General features: G+C 46.8%; 1 protein-coding gene and 1 non-coding gene across 12 annotated transcripts in view; one reads left to right on the top strand and one right to left on the bottom strand.

The window, feature by feature from the left end:
* The window catches only part of LOC144506949 (gephyrin), a 489,936-nt gene extending 488,742 nt beyond the window's left edge, over positions 1-1,194 (top strand). For all 11 annotated transcript variants that reach the window (XM_078233376.1, XM_078233371.1, XM_078233373.1 and 8 more), the window contains one exon: positions 233-1,194. In XM_078233376.1, coding sequence (XP_078089502.1) covers positions 233-366 — 134 coding nt within the window. In that variant the 3' untranslated portion in view covers positions 367-1,194. The remainder of the gene's footprint in view (positions 1-232) is intronic.
* A 1,892-nt stretch (positions 1,195-3,086) lies between these two features.
* On the bottom strand, positions 3,087-3,276 carry LOC144507420 (U2 spliceosomal RNA). Its single transcript, XR_013500101.1, has one exon. It is a non-coding gene; the product is annotated as a U2 spliceosomal RNA (small nuclear RNA).
* Positions 3,277-19,093: the final 15,817 nt, after the last annotated feature.

Raw genomic sequence — 19,093 nt, 5'->3', positions numbered from 1 at the left:
TGGAGAACGTGCAGACTCCACACAGATAGTGACCCAGGCCAGGAATCGAACCCAGGCTCCTGGCGCAGTGCTAACCACTGTGCCACCATGCCGTCAATCATGCAGGTGCAGCCTTGTATCCCAACAGTAGTTGTGATGTCTTCATTCAGTGGCTTGCGTAAACTGCCTGATATTGCACACTGCCAAGGAAGAATTTAAAACTATCTGTTATAACTTACCCCCCCCCACCCAGGGAATCAGATGAGCAGTCGCCTGATGAGTATGCGTAGTGCCAATGGACTGTTGATGCTACCTCCAAAGACAGAGCAGTACGTGGAGCTCCATAAGGGTGAAGTGGTAGACGTCATGGTGATTGGAAGACTATGATGTTGCCACGGAAGCAGCGTCGGTGCATGTCTACATTTAATTGACTGTATCCTGTAATATGGAACGGCACAGCTAATTTTTAATGATTTGGATAAAATTGACAAGTGTTGTTGACATCTTGAAGTAATTTCAAAAAAAAAAGAAATCAGATAAAGTAAGTGAAGTGGGAGGCAGTAAAAAGAAATGCATTGAATCCATTCTGTATCATATCCAGAGCAAAGTTTCTCTTTCATTGCAGTTGCTTTGTGTGTTTAATGCTAGGTCTAACAGCAGTAGCTTTTGATAGACAGCAGTAGGTGCCTGCTAAAACTTGTGTTCTCTCATCCTCAGATACAGATACTTATGCTACTAGCAAGGCTGTCTGCTTACTTTATACCAGCTTAGATAAACACAGCTATTATCCTTATTAGTACGCAACATAATTGCTTCACAAAGAGCTTTGCTTGTTCTTTATCTTGTATCTTGTGTTCATGTGCTCAGTGCCAACAGCAGAGTGGCTGGAATGGACAGGTTTGGTACTTTGCCCTTTCAGTGCCATTGACTGGGAAGCGTGTCAGCAGCCGTCTGTCTCAGCTGCCCACCGAGTTGGACAGGAATTGGAATACTCTCATTTGAACAAAGAAATTGCTCCCTTAAGTGCTGACAGCCTTTTTACCAATTTAAAAAAAAGTGTACAGTAATACAAAGGTTGATATTGTACAGATAATAGTGTACCAGCAATCATGTGGTAATTCCTAGCAATGAAAGACATTTAACAACACTGTACCATAACATTTTCTGTAATGATATTAAATATTAATAAAAATCCTTGATCATTATTAAAATTTATTCTGCTAAGATGGTCAACATTTTTTTTTAAAGTACCTTTCTTCCTTTTTACGGTATTGTCAGGGCGGTTTACAGCCCCGGTAACGCGAGCAGAAAACGCGGCGAGAAACAAGTCAGCAAGGTGGCATTTCCTGATTTTGCACATTCCTCGGAAACGACATCACAATGTTCGCCCCCGCAGAGCGCGGGAATCTCATCTGTACGTACATTCTAACCTCAATACCGAGCTCCCACCACCACGTGATCGCCCCTCGCTGAACATTCAGAGGTTCACCACACTATGCAAAGATGGGAATCAGTCGAGGGGATCCCCCCCCCCCCCTCCTCACCCTTCCCCCCACCCCCAGGGGGTGCAAAGGTGCATAGCCCCCTGGGGGGAGAGGGACATACCCAGACAGTGCCCTGAACTGCCCTCTGGCACAGATTGTCATCCTGTGCCCAGGGGCCAGGCCCTCTGGGGAGTCCCATTTGAGGGGAGGGAGTACCCATAATGTGTAGTTGGGGGGGGGGAGGGGGGGTGCCAAGGCCGTTGTGGGCGGAACTTGCAAGCACGGCAGGGGGGGTGGGGTCGGAATGTCAGCCATACTGCAGCGGTGGTGGTTGGCCATGAGGGTGGCGGGGGCCCTCGGTACTTCTGTGGTGAAGGAGTTTAACCTCAGCGCTGATCAGGACGCCCTTTAGTGATGGCGCCCTGATATCTGTGGAGCCGGCTTATCGACTCTTATCAGGCCCTGTCCCACCAGGCTGACATCGTAATCCACCCACCCAGATTTATTTTGTGTCAGAGTGGCTGAAGGTCTGATCTGAACACTCAGCAGTGCCTCAGGAGAGATCAATCAGAGCCTGACACCCTGACAAATTATGGGGGAATTCTGCCCATCATGTGGAAATAGATTTGGAATTTTACTTTTTTTTTGGCATGCATTAATATTAAGGAGCGTTTTTACCAGTGGCGCAAGGAGTTACAAACATTTGGGTCAATGGCGCTGTGAGGCAGCAGTGCTGACCACTGTGCCACCCACAGAGGAAACCAGAGCACCCAAAGGAGACCTACACAGACACGGAGAACATGCAAACTCCACGCACACAGTCACCCGAGGCCGGAATTGAACCCGGGTCCCTGGAGCTGTGAGGCAGCAGTGCCACCCTTGCACCATAATTGTGAGGACGGTTGACCTGTTCTGACACGATGTGGAGATGCCGGCGTTGGACTGGGGTAAACACAGTAAGAAGTTTAACAACACCAGGTTAAAGTCCAACAGGTTTATTTGGTAGCAAAAGCCACACAAGCTTTCGGAGCTGCAAGCCCCTTCTTCAGGTGAGTGGGAATTCTGTTCACAAACAGAGCATATAAAGACACAGACTCAATTTACATGAATAATGGTTGGAATGCGAATACTTACAACTAATCAAGTCTTTAAGAAACAAAACAACATGAGTGGAGAGAGCATCAAGACAGGCTCTCCACTCATGTTGTTTTGTTTCTTAAAGACTTGATTAGTTGTAAGTATTCGCATTCCAACCATTATTCATGTAAATTGAGTCTGTGTCTTTATATGCTCTGTTTGTGAACAGAATTCCCACTCACCTGAAGAAGGGGCTTGCAGCTCCGAAAGCTTGTGTGGCTTTTGCTACCAAATAAACCTGTTGGACTTTAACCTGGTGTTGTTAAACTTCTTACTGTTCTGACACTCCAGGCACCCTTCATGGTGAACAGCAAAACCATGTGCCTGGCACGAAGGTCGATACTGTCCTCTTGCCCTAGCATGAGGTTTCAAATTTCTTTTTATTTATATATGCAGGTCAATCCAATCAAAGTCTCAGCAAGTGAGACATTCCCGATCCAAGCTGACAAGACAGGCTTCTCACTTCCTGTCTTGGGCTTGATCTACATGATCCAAGCTGATTGGAGCAGGCATTGCACCTCCTCCAAGACTTGATCTCATTTGCATCTTAGCCAAAAAGCCGTGATGTCGCTTTTAAAAATTGCTTCAAATGAAACTTTAGTGTAACCTCGTGACTTCAACCAAGTACAGGACGTCAATACTACACTTGATCTTAGCCAAAAGGCCGAGAAGCGATGAGGTTTCAAATTAGGGTTGGTGTAGGTGTTAGTCGGGATGGGCTAAATCTGCAGCCGTGGGCCGGGTTCCAGCGTGTCTTCCACCTGCATCAACGTTCAGGTTGGGGTCGGTGAATGTGTTAACCGGGGACGGGCTCAATTTGCAGCATTTGGCCAGGTTGCAGGTGTCTTCCACAGGCATCGCCGTTCGGATTAGGGTCGGTGAACAGAGTGTTAACAAATGCACAGGATTTTGCATGTTTTAAGGAAGTTGTTAAGACTACCCGACAACACCCACATCCCAGGATTGAATAGAAAGAACATGAGTGCCTTTATGCTCAAACAAATCTGCAAAACATCAAAAGGGACTGGTTGAAGAGAAAGGAACTGATTACGATTGCTCTCAGATCAGGGGCATGCAATGTCTGTATTTCTTTGTTCCCTATCACTAATTTGATTCATTGTCGGTGGCCGGACTGATTGCAGACTCTTGAATATTGCCACTGCTGTTGTATCACTTGATAACAGTCAGGCTTCAAACAACCCTCTCCACAACATTGGATCATCCTTTGTCCAACAGAACACAATTAGCTCACTTCCCTCCAAAGGTGGGTGTAGGTGGCAGATGTAAAATTATATCCATTTCTTCCTCACGGGGCTGTCTATCCCAGCACGAAATGAGAGGCTGAACAGTCTCAATTACCATTCAGCAAATGGGTGTGAATTGGAATCCCTCCCTCAGTTTTATTTCTGAGGGCATCTGATAATCTCCTCACCTCAAAACATTACACTTTTGTCAAAAGCTAATCATAGAATCCTACAGTGCAAAAAGAGGCCATTTGACCGATCCAGTCTACACCGACCACAATCCCACCCAGACCCTATTCCCATAACCCCATGTATTTGCCCTTGCTAATCCCCCTGACACTAAGGGGCAATTTAGCATAGCCAATCTACCTAACCCGCACATCTTTGGACTGTGGGAGGAAACTGGAGCACCCGGAGGAAACCCACGCAGACACGGGGAGAACGTACAGACTCCGCACAGACAGCCATCCCTCAATCTCCTTTGACAACAACTTCCAAACCTACGACCTCCACCACCTCGAAGGACATGGGCAACAGATATAGGAAAACGCCACTGCCTGCAAGTTCCCCTCCAATTCACTCGCCATCCTGACTTGGAAATGTATCGCCATTCCTTCACTGTCACTGGGTCAAAATCCAGGAACTCCCTCCCTAACAGCACTGTGGAATTTTCCTGTCCCGCCCACCACAGGAATCATAGCCGGGGGGGGGGGGGTGTGAACCATGCAAAGGTCTGTTGACCTCAGGCTGGACTTTCCGGTCTTGGGGTGAGCGCGGCCAGAGAATCCCACCCAAAGGCTTCACTTGAAATGATTAATAAATAACTAATAAAATGAAAGAGTTGCATTTATGTAGCACCTATCACAACCACCAGATATCCCCAAATCTCTTAATAGCCAATGAAATGCTTTGTTGAAGTGAAGTGCAGGAAACGCACCAGCCAATTATCAATGAGCTCTCGCCAGCAACAGTGAGATAATGTCCAGACGATCTGGGTTCCTTTGTGATGCTGATTGACAGATTAATGTTGGCCTGGACGCCAGGAGGTCATTTAAAGTAAAACTCTGCAGACGCTGGAGCTCCAAATCTGAAAGTACTGGAAAAACCTAACATCTGCAGAGCGAGAGACAGAGTCCGTGTGGCTCGGATTTGCAACTGAAGAAGTTGTATTGGATTCGAGACGATAATTCTGATTCTCACAGGTGCTGCCAGACTTGCTGAGAATTTTCCAGCACATTCTGTTTTCATTGTTTCAGGGGTAACTGCCGTGTTTCTCTTTGAAGCCGTGTGATCTTTTATATCCACCCCAAAGGACAGACAAGACCCTAATTTTACATCTTGTCCAAAAGATGGCACTCCCAGCACTGCGGCTTTCCCTGGGCACCGTCCTGCAGTATCAAACTAGATAGTCGGAGTGGCATTTGCATGCACGATATCCAATGGCTACAAATTGAGTCACAACTGGTGCCCAAGACGGGAACCAATTAGAAAGAGGAAAATGTGGAAATTTGACCGTTAAGGAAAACAAAATAACAGATTCAGCAAACCGGCCAAATGGAGAACATATTAGAGTAATGCGTAGGCCATTAATCTGGTCGGCAGGGTAGCACAGTGGTTAGCACTGCTGCCTCACAGCACTAGGATTCAAGGTTCAATTCCGGCCTTGACTGACTGTGTGGAGTTTGCACGTTCTCCCCGTATCTGCATGGGTTTGCTCCGGGTGCTCCGGTGTTCTCTCTCAGTCCAAAGATGTGCAGGTTAGGTGGATTGGCTATGTTAAATTGACCCTTAGTGTCAGGGGGATTAGTAGGGTAAATACAGGGGTTTCGGGGATAGGGCCTGGGTGAGATTGTTGTCGGTGCAGACTCGATGGGCCGAATAGCCTCCTTCTGCACAGTAGGGATTCTATAATCTGGGAAATGGAATATTGCAGTGCAGCAGTAATTAAACCCCTTCACACGTTCAATCATGATCAACAATTAAACTTGTTGAGAAATTGTGTAGCTAATAAGCATTTCAGATGGAAACATCGGAGAAATGAAAAACCATACTGTGCAAATTATATCCTGTTAAGTTTTACCAAATCTCATTCAACATACTTCAATGTTAAGCATGCAGGTTTTGTTGAAGCTGCGATTGCTAAAATGGAATAAAACAGCAGTTGATCATCTGTTTGCGAAACTCCGGCTGCATCTCTTTTGGTTCCAGGGAGCGCTGCCGCCGCAGCCCCAGAGTTTTATCAGTAGCACAGCTGTTTTTGGCTGTTGGGACTTTTATCAAACAGAAACACCGTGGGGTACTTTCCTACTTTATGGACACCATACAACCATTCATTGCGGCAGAACAAGATAGCAGGGATAATCAAGGGATGCTGATTAAGTGACACCAGGCTGGAATTTTCAATGTAAAGTAAATTTTATTGATTAGTCACAAGTAGGCTTACATTCACACTGCAATGAAGTTCGGGTACACTGAGGGAGAATTTAGCATCACCAATGCACCTAACAGCACGTCTTTCGGACCGTGGGAGGAAACCGGAGGAAACCCACGCAGACACGAGGAGAATGTGCAGATTCCGCACAGGCAGTGACCCAAGCCAGGAATCGAACCCCGGTCCCTGGCGCTGTGAGGCTTCAAGAGGAAGGGAAGATTGCAGACACAGGTTTTAGGTGCAGGGAACATTGACTTCAGGGTTGGGGATGTCATGAGTCCTAGTTTCAAACGTATTGATAAAGTATAGGAGTAACAGAAGGGCAATTCGGAGGAATTATTGGACGTGCTTCCATGCCCACATTCCTGTCCCCGGCCTGCTACAGTATCTCAGTGAAGCTCAATGCAAACTGGAGGAACAGCTATCTCATCTTCCAATTAGGCCTTCCAGACTCTACATTGAGTTCAACAACTTCAGACCATGATCTCTTGTCCTCCATTTTATTTTTTTTCTCCAACCTCTTCCTCCCATGGGGCCTGTCTGTAACCTGTTCTTAAGTTTTGCTCTCAGAGAGTGCCACCCCTTGTATTAACACATTCTGCTATCTGATCTTTATGCCACTATAATCACCTGCCTTCATCTTTAACATTATCATTACAGTGCCCATTGTCTTGTGTCCATGAAATCTTTGTCAACTCATAGAATCCCTACAGTGCAGAAGGAGGTCATTCGTCCCATCGAATCTGCACAGACCACAATCCCACCCCCAGGCCCTATTCCCGTAACCCCACCCCTGACACTCAGGTTGATTGGCTATGCTAAATTGACCCAACGCGCACATCTTTGTGGGAGAAAACCAGAGCACCTGGAGGAAACCCACGCAGACATGGGGAGGACGTGCAAACTCCACACAGACAGTGACCCAAGGCCGGAATTGAACCCGAGTCCCTGGCGCTAACCACTGCGCCAGTGACTCGGGTTCAATTCCCGGCTTGGGTCACTGTCTGTGTGGAGTCTGCACATTCTCCCTGTGTCTGCGTGGGTTTTCTCCAGGTGCTCTGGTTTCCTCCCGCAGTCCGAAAGACATGCTGGTTGGGTGCATTGGCCATGCTAAATTCACCCTCAGTGTACCCGAATAGGTGCTGGAGTGTGGCGACTAGGGGATCTTCACAGTAACTTCATTGCAGTGTTAATGTAAGCCTACTTGTGACACTAGTAAATGCACTTTAACTTTGAGAATGGAATTATCTCATACATGCACAACTAACCTGTTTTAGCTAGGAAAACAGTCACAGTCTACCCACTTTCTGGTGCTTATGATATTGTAAACTGTGCTTGGATTTTCGTACTTTGGACAACTTGCACTTCTGTTACTAATCATGCAAAGTTAGATGATAGCTTCAAACTTGCCCTGTAAAACAATCATTCCCAATCTTCCTGCTCCAGAATGACCCTGTCGATTTTTAAAACTCAAGCACATAGCACACATACAAGGAATAATCAGCATAAGATTAGATAAGGGCCATTGGCATGATTATTTACTTTTTCCTTCCTTCCAGTTTTACTGACATGAACTGCAGGACGAGGAAGGTTACTTGATCTGTGAAACCCATCGCTCTCTCAGGCCTCCTGCAGGAGGAACTTTTTTTTTTCTTCTGTTCTCTGAACAAAAGCAGATCCGACCCACAGATCCGATCTCCATCATGCTTCGAGAAACAAGGCAGGTCCCCAATCCATCCCAGCCAGAACTGGGCTTGAACCCCTTGCTGTGGGCCACAATCTGACCCACATGAACCATCCAGCCGACTGAGCCATCCAAGGGAATGTGCACTTTTACATCTGTGTTACAGCGTGGAGTTAGAAATACTGATGATAGAGGCTCCAATTTCATAGAATTATAGAATCTTACAGTGCAGAAAGAGGCCATTCAACCCACCAAGCCTGCACCGACCATAATCCCACCCAGGCCCTATCCCCAGAACCCCATGCATTTACTCTAGCTAGTCCCCCTGACACTAAGGGGCAATTTAGCACAGCCAATCCACCTCACCCGCGTATCTTTGGACTGTGGGAGGAAACCGCAGCACCTGGAGGAAACCCACGCAGACACGGGGAGAATGTGCAAACTCAACACAAACAGTGACCTGAGGCTGGAATTGAACCCAGGACCCTGGAGCTGTGAGGCAGCAGCACTAACCACTGTGCCACCATGCCGCCCTCCATCCCCCCCCCCCCCCCCATCGACGTGCCTGGCCAGGAATCTCCTTCACCACTGGCTGCAGTTAGCATGTGTCGGAAGGACTCAAGAGTTACAAAGCCATCAAGCTCGAAGGGTCATCCAGACTTGAAACGTTGACTCTATTCTCTCTCCACAGATGCTGCCAGACCTGCTGAGATTTTCCAGCGTTTTCTGTTTTTGTTTCAGATTCCAGCATCCGCAGTATTTTGCTTTTATTTTAATAAAAGACATCAAGTCCTGGAGTGGGACTCGAACCCAGAGCTTTGGCTCAGAGGCAGAGAGGGTTATTCACTCCATCACAAGATTTTTCACAGATTTTACCCAACTTATTTAATCTCCAGAGGACAAAGCAGCACGGTGGCACAGCGGTTATCACTGCTGCCTCACAGCAGCAGGGACCTGGGTTTGATTCCTGGCTTGGGTCACTTTCTGTGTGGACTCTGCACTTTCTCCCCAGCTGGAATTTTACCACCCCGCCCGCCACGGGAATCGGAGCAGGCGAAGGGCGGACCATGGAAAAGCCCATTGATCTCGGATGAGATTTTACAGTTTCGGGACAAGCAAAGCTGTAAAATCCCACCTCACCCCGTGTCTGCGTAGGTTTCCTCCGGATGCTCCGGTTTCCTCCCACAGTCTGAAAGACGTGCTGATTAGGTGCATTGGCCGTGTTAAATTCTCCCTCAGTGTACCCGAACAGGCACCGGAGTGTGGCGACTAGGGAATTTTCACAGTAACTTCATTGCAGTGTTAATGTGAGCCTAATAAGTAAACTCCCACACTCCAAAGATGTGCACCTTGGGTTTATTGCCCCTTAGTGTCAGGGGGATTAGCAGGGTAAATATGTGGGGTTACGGGGATAGGGCCTGGGTGGAATTATAGTTGGTGCAGTTCAATGGGCTGAATGGCCTCCTTCTGCACTGTAGGGATTCTATGATTAATTGTTTTGATCATGTTTCAATAATGCACCAGAAACAAATTTCCAGTTGTATTTAATAGCCCACATCATTCAACTCCAGCCCACGTCCACACCATGAATGGTATTTCCATGATGTAAACTGTGGAGGAGTTTACAACACTGGGTCAGTTTTAAACAATGATTCATTCAGAAATGTTGTTCCCCAGGATCACTAATTGCTTTGCTGAGAATCTGTTCCTGGTTGAAAGGTCAATTTATTATAATTTCATACCCTACTCGCAGTTCAAACATTTATCTAATGTTGGGTTGTAAATTGAAACTCATTGAAACAAAATCTAAGTTTAAGTTTATTTATTAGTGTCACAAGTAAGGCTTACATTAACACTGCAATGAAGTTACTGTGAAATTCCCCTAGTCGCCACACTCCAGCGCCTGTTCGGGTACACTGAGGGAGAATTTAGCACGGCCAATGCACCCTAACCAGCACGTCTTTCGGACTGTGGGAAGAAACCCATGCAGACACGGGGAGAACGTGCAGACTCTGTCCAGACAGTGATCCAAGCCGAGAATCAAACCTGGGTCCCTGGCGTTGTGAGGCAGCAATGCTAACCACTGTGCCACCATACCACCCCCAGGGTGCTATGTAAATTTTTTTCACTGTGAGAGTTGTCAGGATCTGGAACATTCTACTTGAAAACAAGGCGGAGGCTGCTTCCATAAATATTCTTTAAAAGAGAGTTGGGGAGGCATAGGATGAGAGATTTGCAGGGTCAGAGGCAAATGTAGGCATTGAGATTAAGCATGGCTCCTCTTTAAAAGAACAAGCATGGGCACGATGGGCAGAATGGCCTCCTCCTGTGCTGTAAGCTTTTATGATTCTCTGATTCACTGGGGGAGTCGATGGCCTAGTGGTATTATCGCTGGGCTATTAAGCCAGAAACTCAGCTAATGTTCTGGGGGGGTGCCCGGGTTCGAATCCCGCCACGCAGGTGGTGGAATTTGAATTCAATAAAAGATATCTGGATTAAGAATCTACTGAGGACCATGAAACCATTGTCAATTGCCGGAAAAACCCATCTGGTTCACTAATGTCCTTTAGGAAAGGAAATCTGCCGTCTTTATCTGGTCTGGCCTACATGTTACTCCAAAACCACAGCAATGTGGTTGACTCAGAACTGCCCTCCAAGGGCAACTAGGGATGGGCAATAAATGCTGGCCAGCCAGTGACGCCCATGTCCCACAAATGAATTTTTTAAAAATGGGTAAAGAACATTTCTTGCTTGTTCTCCACCAAAACTGTTTCTGGCCCAATTTGTGGCTAAAGTAGGCATTTTGGCTGCCATTTTAGTTCTTCAGCAGCTCCTGTAGCACCAAGAGAATGGGTGCTACCAGTCCCAATTTTATATGCCCCAACCCTACTCCCCACCCGCACACTGGGTCCTGTACGCCCTGTGTTGCGTCTATCTGGGTCGTAATCTTTTTCAGTTGAGTGCAGTGAATTCTTGATGAACTCACAATCAGTCGATCTGTTAAATGTCAAGTGTCAGCGCTGTTTTCTAATCACATTCCCCTTTGAATAAACACCAGCTAAAGGCAATCTTTCCTGCATCCAGTTTATTTAGAGTCCGCACTTTGTGGTGCGGGGGAAGAATCCAGTTGTTGGAAAATTCAGCATCTGCTTCATGTTTGCACTTTTCACTTTCATCCACAATCAGACTCTAATCAAGGAGCCAGCAGTGATTAGAATATTTAGCTTAGACTGGATTTGCAAATTAAACAGAGAGAGGCAGAAGATCACCTCAGGTGATGACACAAAGCCGCAGTGGAATTTATGATCTGCTGTTGTATATAACGGGCAGCCATCTTGTGCCTCTGCCCACGATCGATTCCTACCCTAAGTTCTTTCTACACCAAAAAAAACAAAGTCTTTGAAAGTTTTCTTTTTTTTCCTTCTACACCGAATGACAAAACTATTACAACACAAAAGGAGGCCATTTGGCCCATCTAGTCTGTGTGGGCTCTCCATACGAGTAATGAACCTATCGGGTGCCAGTCCCCCGCCTTCTCTGTGTAACCATGCACATTCTTCCTTTTCGGATAACAGCCCATTTCCCTCTCGAATATCTTGGTTGAATCCACCTCTTAGGCAATGTAGTCCGGATCCTAACCGCTCGCTGCGTGACAACATTTGTCCCCAAGCTTCCATTGCTTCTTTTGACAATTACCCTAAAACCTGTGATGTCTGGTTCTTATTCCTTCCCCCGATTGGAACATTTTCTCCCTCTCTACTCTATTCAGATACTTCATGGTTTTGAACGCCTCGATCAAATCTCCACTCAACCTTTCCCTTCCTCAAGAGGAACATTGGAGGGAGTGCAGAGAAGGTTCACCAGGTTGATACCGGAGATGAGAGGTTTGGATTATGAGGAGAGGCTGAGGAGATTGGGTTTGTACTCGTTGGAGTTTAGAAGGATGAGGGGGGATCTTATGGAGACTTATAAGATAATGCGGGGGCTGGATAGGGTGGAGGCGGAGAGATTCTTTCCACTTAGTAAGGAAGTTAAAACTAGAGGACACAGCCTCAAAATAAAGGGGGGTCGGTTTAAGACAGAGTTGAGGAGGAACTTCTTCTCCCAGAGGGTGGTGAATCTCTGGAATTCTCTGCCCACTGAGGTGGTGGAGGCTACCTCGCTGAATATGTTTAAAGCGCGGATGGATGGATTCCTGAGCGGTAAGGGAATTAAGGGTTATGGGGATCAGGCGGGTAAGTGGTACTGATCCACGTCAGATCAGCCATGATCTTATTGAATGGCGGGGCAGGCTCGAGGGGCTAGATGGCCTACTCCTATTTCTTATGTTCTTATAACAGTCTCAACACCTCAAATCTATCCACAGAACTGAAGTTCCTCACACTGAAATAATCTGGGGAATCCATTTTAACACTTTAAAAATAAGGTTCGGGATTATCCGGCCATTCCTGCGGTGAGAACCTTCCAGCCCCGCTGATGGTGACGCCCCCTGGCAACAGTTCCCCAGCGGTAGAAGGTATGAATCATGGGAAATCCCGTTAATAGCAGCGGGACTGGAAGGTCCCACCACCAGCCAAAAGCGGACTGACCCCACCCCATCAAAACACACCCAGGGGATGGAAAATCCCACCTATGGTCTAACATCTTGATTTCTACTGGAAGACATCTATGTCTAGTGTTAATGAAGCTGCAGTGTTACTTAATAAATGTTTCCTGGCAATATGATACACCAGTTTTGGTCTCACCAAAGTCCGACACAATTGCAGCAAGACTTCATTGTCCTTTACCCCAATCTCCTTGCAATAAAGGGAAACATGCCATTTGCCTTCCTAATTGTACCCATAAGATAAGACATAGGAGTAGAATTAGGCCACTTGGCCCATCGAGCCTGCTTTGCCATTCAATCATGGCTGATATTTTTCTCATCCCCATTCTCCTGCCTTCTCCCCGTAACCCTTGATCCCCTTATTGATCAAGAACCTATCTATCTCTGTCTTAAACCCACTCAATGACCTGGCCTCCACAGCCTTCTGAGGCAATGAATTCCACAGATTCACCACCCTCTGGCTGAAGAGATTCCTCCTCATCTCTGTTTTAAAGGAGCGTCCCTTCACTCTGAGGTTGTGCCCTCGAGTTCTAGTCTCTCCCGCTCGTGGAAACATCCTCTCCACGTCCACTCTATCTAGGCCTCTCAGTGTTCTGTAAGTTTCAATTCAATCCCCCCTCATCTTTCTAAACTCCATCGAGTATAGACCCTCAACCGCTCAGACACTGCACGTTAATCTCTGCTAGTTATACCTCTGCTCATTTTAAAAGTGAAATCGTAATCTTTCGAGTTATGATTTTGTAAGTGATGGAGATTCACTGCAACTCTGAGAACACTGCCGGCTTCTCACACACTGCCATTACTGGCTCAGGCCAATAATTTCCCCTTTGATCATTGACATTGGTACCAAGAGCTCATTTATGGTCTGTTCATTCCATGATTGTTTCATTTTGAAATTTGAAGCATTCACTTTCATTCTGTTCCACATCAACAGACACTGCTGTATCTGGTAAATAATATTGAATAGAATTGCACAGAATGCATAGCACATGATCTGGCCAGTCAACCCAACTGCTCCATGCTGCTGTTAATATTCTACAAGAGTCTCCTCCTACCCTTTTCATCTGACGCTATCATCAGAACATTCTATTCTTTTCTCCCTTGTGTGTTTGTGTGGATATCTTCCCATTAAATGCAGCATAAACTAAATATTATCAGTGCAACATCTGCGATTCTATATTTTGGAAGTTTCCTCCTTTATCTCCACTCCTTTCCTAGATGCACTGCCATAAGAACTTAAGAAATAGGAGCAGAAATAGGCCATTCAGCCCCTCAAGTCAGGAGAACTGTTCCACACCTAAGTGGTCATTTAATTCCTCCGACAGGAGCTTAAATGATTTGAGTTAGCGGTTTGCTCCAAAGTGGAGGGAACTTCTGTAAGCACAGATCTAGGTTGGTTGTCATGAGATGGTTCTTTCACCCGGGGGGTAATGGATCTCAGGAACTGGCTGCTTGCTCCTGTGGTAAAAGTTGATTCCCAGATTCCTACAAGCAAGAACTGGACTTGCTTCAAGCTGAGGTGGAGATCCCCTCAATCAAAAGGTAGGTACAGTACAGGGTGGCATGGTAGCACAGTGGTTAGCACTGCTGCCTCACAGCGCCAAGGATCCAGATTCAATTCCTGGCTCAGGTCACTGTCTGTGTGGAGTTCGCATGTCCTCCCTGTGTCTGCGTGGGTTTCCTCCATGTGCTCTGGTTTCCTCCCACAGTCCAAAGATGTGCGGGTTAGGTTGATTGGCCATGCTATATTGCCCCTCAGTGTCAGGGGGATTGGCAGGGTAAATATGTGGTGTTACAGGACCTGGGTGGGATTGCGGTTGGTGCAGACTTAATGGACCAAATGGCCTCCTTCTGCTCTGTAAGGATTCGATGAGCATGGCATAATTTTATGATTCATTCGTGGCACATGGACGTTGCTGGCTGGCCAGCATTAATTGCCCATCCCTAGTTGCCTTTGAAACCGAGTGGCTCGCTGGGCCATTTCAGAGGGCAATTGAGAGTCAACCACATTGCTGTGGCTCTGGAGTCACATGTAGGCCAGACCGGGTAAGGACGGCAGATTTCCTTCCCTAAAGGGCATCAGTGAACCAGATGGGTTTTTCCGACAATCATTTCATGGTCATCAGTAGATTCTTAATTCCAGATTCTTTTCATTGAGTTCAAATTCCACCCACTGCCGGGGCGGGATTCGAACCCCGGTCCCCGGAACATTAGCTGAGTTTCTGGATGAATAGTCTAGAAATAACACCACCAGGCCATCACCTCCCCTTCAATCAGCACTTGTGGTCTCCCAGGCTAATTTTGATCCGGTCCTGGGCTGGTGGGAGGGAGGTGTTGTGGCTCAGTGGGTAGAGTCCCAGCCTCTGAGCTCGAACCACTGGGTTTGGGTTCCACCCCAGGACTTGATGGCCACAGAAGCCGTGTTCATAATGCGGCCAAACAGATTGATTGTGAACCTGCAAATCCTTCAACGTGTCCACAGCAGGTGGTAAGAGCAGAATGACTCCTGGTCAGTTGGAATGACTCCTGGTCAGTTGGAATGACTCCTGGTCAGCTATGTTTGATGTGGAGTGCTGCCCCTCTAGCTATAGCCTCCACTTTAAGCTGGTGACCTGTTCCAGGAAAAACCAGCAAAAGAAACGCCATAAGCATGTGCTTCATCTGCCTCATGCATCTCTTGATGCAGAAGCTGAGGAAGAAGGGATTTGCGGGGGACATTTGTGACTTTCTTTTCCTAATTGGCCTGGGTTTTTCATAGGTGGCACAGTGGTTAGCACTCACAGCTCCAGGGATCTGGGTTCGATTCCCGGCTTGGGCCACTGTCTGTGCGGAGTTTGCACGTTCTCCCCGTGTCTGCATGGGTTTCCTCCGCGTGCTCCGGTTTCCTCCCACAGTCTGAAAGATGTGCTGGTTAGGTGAATTAGCCATGCTAAATTCTCCCTCAGTGTACCCGAACAGGCGCGGAGTGTGGCGACTAGGGGATTTTCACAGTAACTTCATTGCAGTGTTAATATAAGCCTACTTGTGACACTAATAAACTTTTTAAAAACTGTAAACTTTAGAATCATAGAAACCTTACAGTATAGAAGGAGGCCATTCAGCCCATCAGGTCCACACCGACCACACTCCTACCCAGGCCCTATCCCCACAACCCCATGCATTTACCCTGCTAGTCCCCCTGACACTAATTTAGCAAGGCCAATCCACCTAACCTGCACATCTTTGGAGTGTGGGAGGAAACCGGAGCATCCAGGGGGAACCCACGTAGACACGGGGAGAACATGCAGATCTCACATTGACAGTGACCCAAGCCTGGAATTGAACCCGGGTCCCTGACGCTGTGAGGCAGCAATGTTAACCACTGTGCCACCGTGCCGCCCTTTCTTTGCCTCTCTGAGCAGATTACAGGGCCTCTTTTTGGGGTTGGAAGTTTTTTATGAGACTCAAGACATTACAGTTGCGTGTGGCAGACAGGAAGAAACAGTGGGTCTTTTCATGTCCGCCGTTATCATATGTTCATATGTGCATAATCACTGTCAAGTACATGCCAAGACATCCACACTTTCACAGGAACCACTGAGTGGTGGACAGGAGAAGAAACTCGAGCTATATTTTCTCTTTCGTTGCCTCGAGATATTGAGACCAGTACCGTTCTGTTGCTAACCTGGGTGAGATCAGTCATCTCAGAACAGACTACAATTCAAATCTCTTTGCTTAAAGGCAGAACTGAGATAAATAATAACAAAGATTGAAAATGAGGGAAAAATGTAGCAAGTTGCTTGGAGTTTGAAAGACGAAAAGGGAAAACAGCTTGATGCTTTGGGTGACATCTTTCAGGAGATTTGAGAAGGACATCTCTTCATCTTATTGATGAGTTAAGATATATAGAGTCATAGAATCCTACAGTGCAGAAGGAGGCCATTCGACCCATCGAGTCTGCACCGACCACAATCCCACCCAGGCCCTATCCCCATCACCCCATGCATTTACCCTCGCTAGTCCCCCTGACACTATGGGGCAACTTAGCATGGCCAATCCACCAAACCCGCACATCTTTCAGACTGTGGGAGGAAACCGGAGCACCTGGAGGAAACCCACGCAGACACGGGGAGAATGTGCAGACTCCACACAGATAGTGACCCGAGCCGGCAAGATTAGATAAATTAGGCCTTTATTCTCTCGAATTCAGAAGGTTGAGGGGCAATCTGATAGAAGTCTAGAGAATATTTACAGGGAAGCACAGGGTGGATAAGGGTAAACTGTTTCCAATGGTTGAAGGCTCTAGAACCAGGGCTCCAGAGCTCGGGCCAAGCCATTGAGGAGAGATGTTGGAAAACACTTCTACACACAGAGAGTGGGGGTTGTTTGGAACTCTCTTCCTCAAGCAACAGTGGATGCTGGTTCAATTATTCGGTTTAAGTCTGAGATCAACTATTTTTTATTTAGCAGAGGTATCAAGGGATATGGGCCTAGGACAGGTACATGGGGTTCGGCCACAGATCAGTCATGATCTTATTGAATGGCAGATTGGGCTGGAGGGGCTGAATGGCCTACTCCTGTTCCTATTGGTGGCTCTGTTAAATGTGCTTCCAGTTGTGTAAATAGTTTAGATCAATAGATATATCGCAGGATTATAGAATCCCTACAGTGCAGAAGCAGGCCATTCGGCTCATCGAGTCTGCACCGACCACAATCCCACCCAGGTCCCATTCCCGTAACCCCACATATTTACCCTGCAAATCCCCTGACACTAAGGGACAATTTAGCATGGCCAATCCACCTAACCCACACATCTTTAGACTGTGGGAGGAAACCGGAGCACCCGGAGGAAACCCACACAGACACGGGGAGAACATGCAAACTCCACACAGACAGTGACCCGAGGCCGGAATTGAACCGGGTCCCTGGTGCTGTGAGACAGCAGTGCTAACCACTGTGCCACCGTGCTGCACATGTGATGTTACAGTCAAAGAACAAAAAAAATTACAGCACAGGAACAGGCCCTTCAGCCCTCCAAGCCTGCAACGACCATGCTGCCCAACTTAACTAAAACCTCTACCCTTCCGGGGACCATATCCCTCTATTCCCATCCTATTCATGTATTTGTCAAGGCGTCCCTTAAAAGTCACTACCATATCTGCTTCCACTACCTCCCCCGGCAACAAGTTCCAGGCATCCACTACTTTCTGTGTAAAAAATCTGCCTCGTACATCTCCTTTAAACTTTGCCCCTCGCACCTTAAACCTGTGCCCCCTAGTAATTGACTCTTCCACCCTGGGAAAAAGCTTCTGACTATCCACTCTGTCCATGCCTCTCATAATCTTGTAGAGTCAGGCACCTTAAATCTGAAATGCAGTAAATCTTTTAACTTGGTAATATCAGGAATAAGTCCAAAGGAAGTCCAGTGCCCTCTTTGGGCAAGGTACCTGAAGCAAGAGAATTTGATTTGATTTATTATTGTCACATGTATTAGGATACAATGAAAAGTATTGTTTCTTGCGCGCTATACAGACACAAAGCATACTGTTCACAAAGTACATGAATAGGGAGGGAATTGAGGGATACAGACCCAGTAAGGGCAGAAGGTTTTTTTCAGTTTAGTTAGAGCATCATGATTGGCACAGGCTTGGAGGGCCGAAGGGCCCGTTCCTGTGCTGTACTTCTCTTTATTCTTTGCAACACACGGTTATCTTTGTTAAAAATATTACTTCTCTTTTTCGATTTGACAACGATAAAAAAATTCCCTCGGATGGAGGCAAATTTCTGTATTCCAGATGAGATATCCTTTAAAATGGGCATCTCACAAAACCGGTTTGCACAGGGTGGGAGCAAATAAACATTTCATTTACAGGAAGAAGATTGCATGTAAACTCATTTAATGGTCCCTATCAAATGGATTCTCCAATTGAGCCGGTTAGCCGGCATTTAGTGGATACTTGACAAACTTTCTGGAAGCCTTGGTCATTACAGTCCGAGACACGATTACCAAGTCAGTGATAATAGGCAAGAGATGAAGAAATTATAGCCATAAATCACTGGCAATCAAATAATGCAATTTGCTATTATAACGTGTTCACCCCCCCATTGTGGTGCGTGTAATATTCACCGTGCCGGGCACTGCATTTGTCTTCAAAACAAAAGCGGAAAATGCTGGAAAATCTTAGCAGGTCTGGCAGCATCTGTGGAGAGAGAATAGAGCCAACGTTTCAGGTCCATTATGGCTCTTCTTCTGCACTGTGTGATCCGCAATTGTTCCATTTTTTAAAAATCCATAAAATGTTAGAGACCTGATGTTGAAGTACATGTTATCAGTTGTGTATGCACGGTACAGTGTTTAACACTGCATCCTCACAGTGTCAAGGACCCGGGTTTGATTCCCGGCTTGGGTCACTGTCTGTACAGAATCTGCACGTTCTCCCCGTGTCTGCGTGGGTTTCCTCCGGGTGCTCTGGTTTCCTCCCACAGTCTGAAAGTCTGAGGTCACGTACCAACCGACTCAAGGACAGCTTCTTCCCTGGTGCCGTCAGA

Source organism: Mustelus asterias, chromosome 18, assembly GCF_964213995.1.
Source record: "Mustelus asterias chromosome 18, sMusAst1.hap1.1, whole genome shotgun sequence".
Taxonomy (NCBI): Eukaryota; Metazoa; Chordata; class Chondrichthyes; order Carcharhiniformes; family Triakidae; genus Mustelus; species Mustelus asterias.
This window is presented reverse-complemented; position numbering and strand designations above follow the sequence as displayed.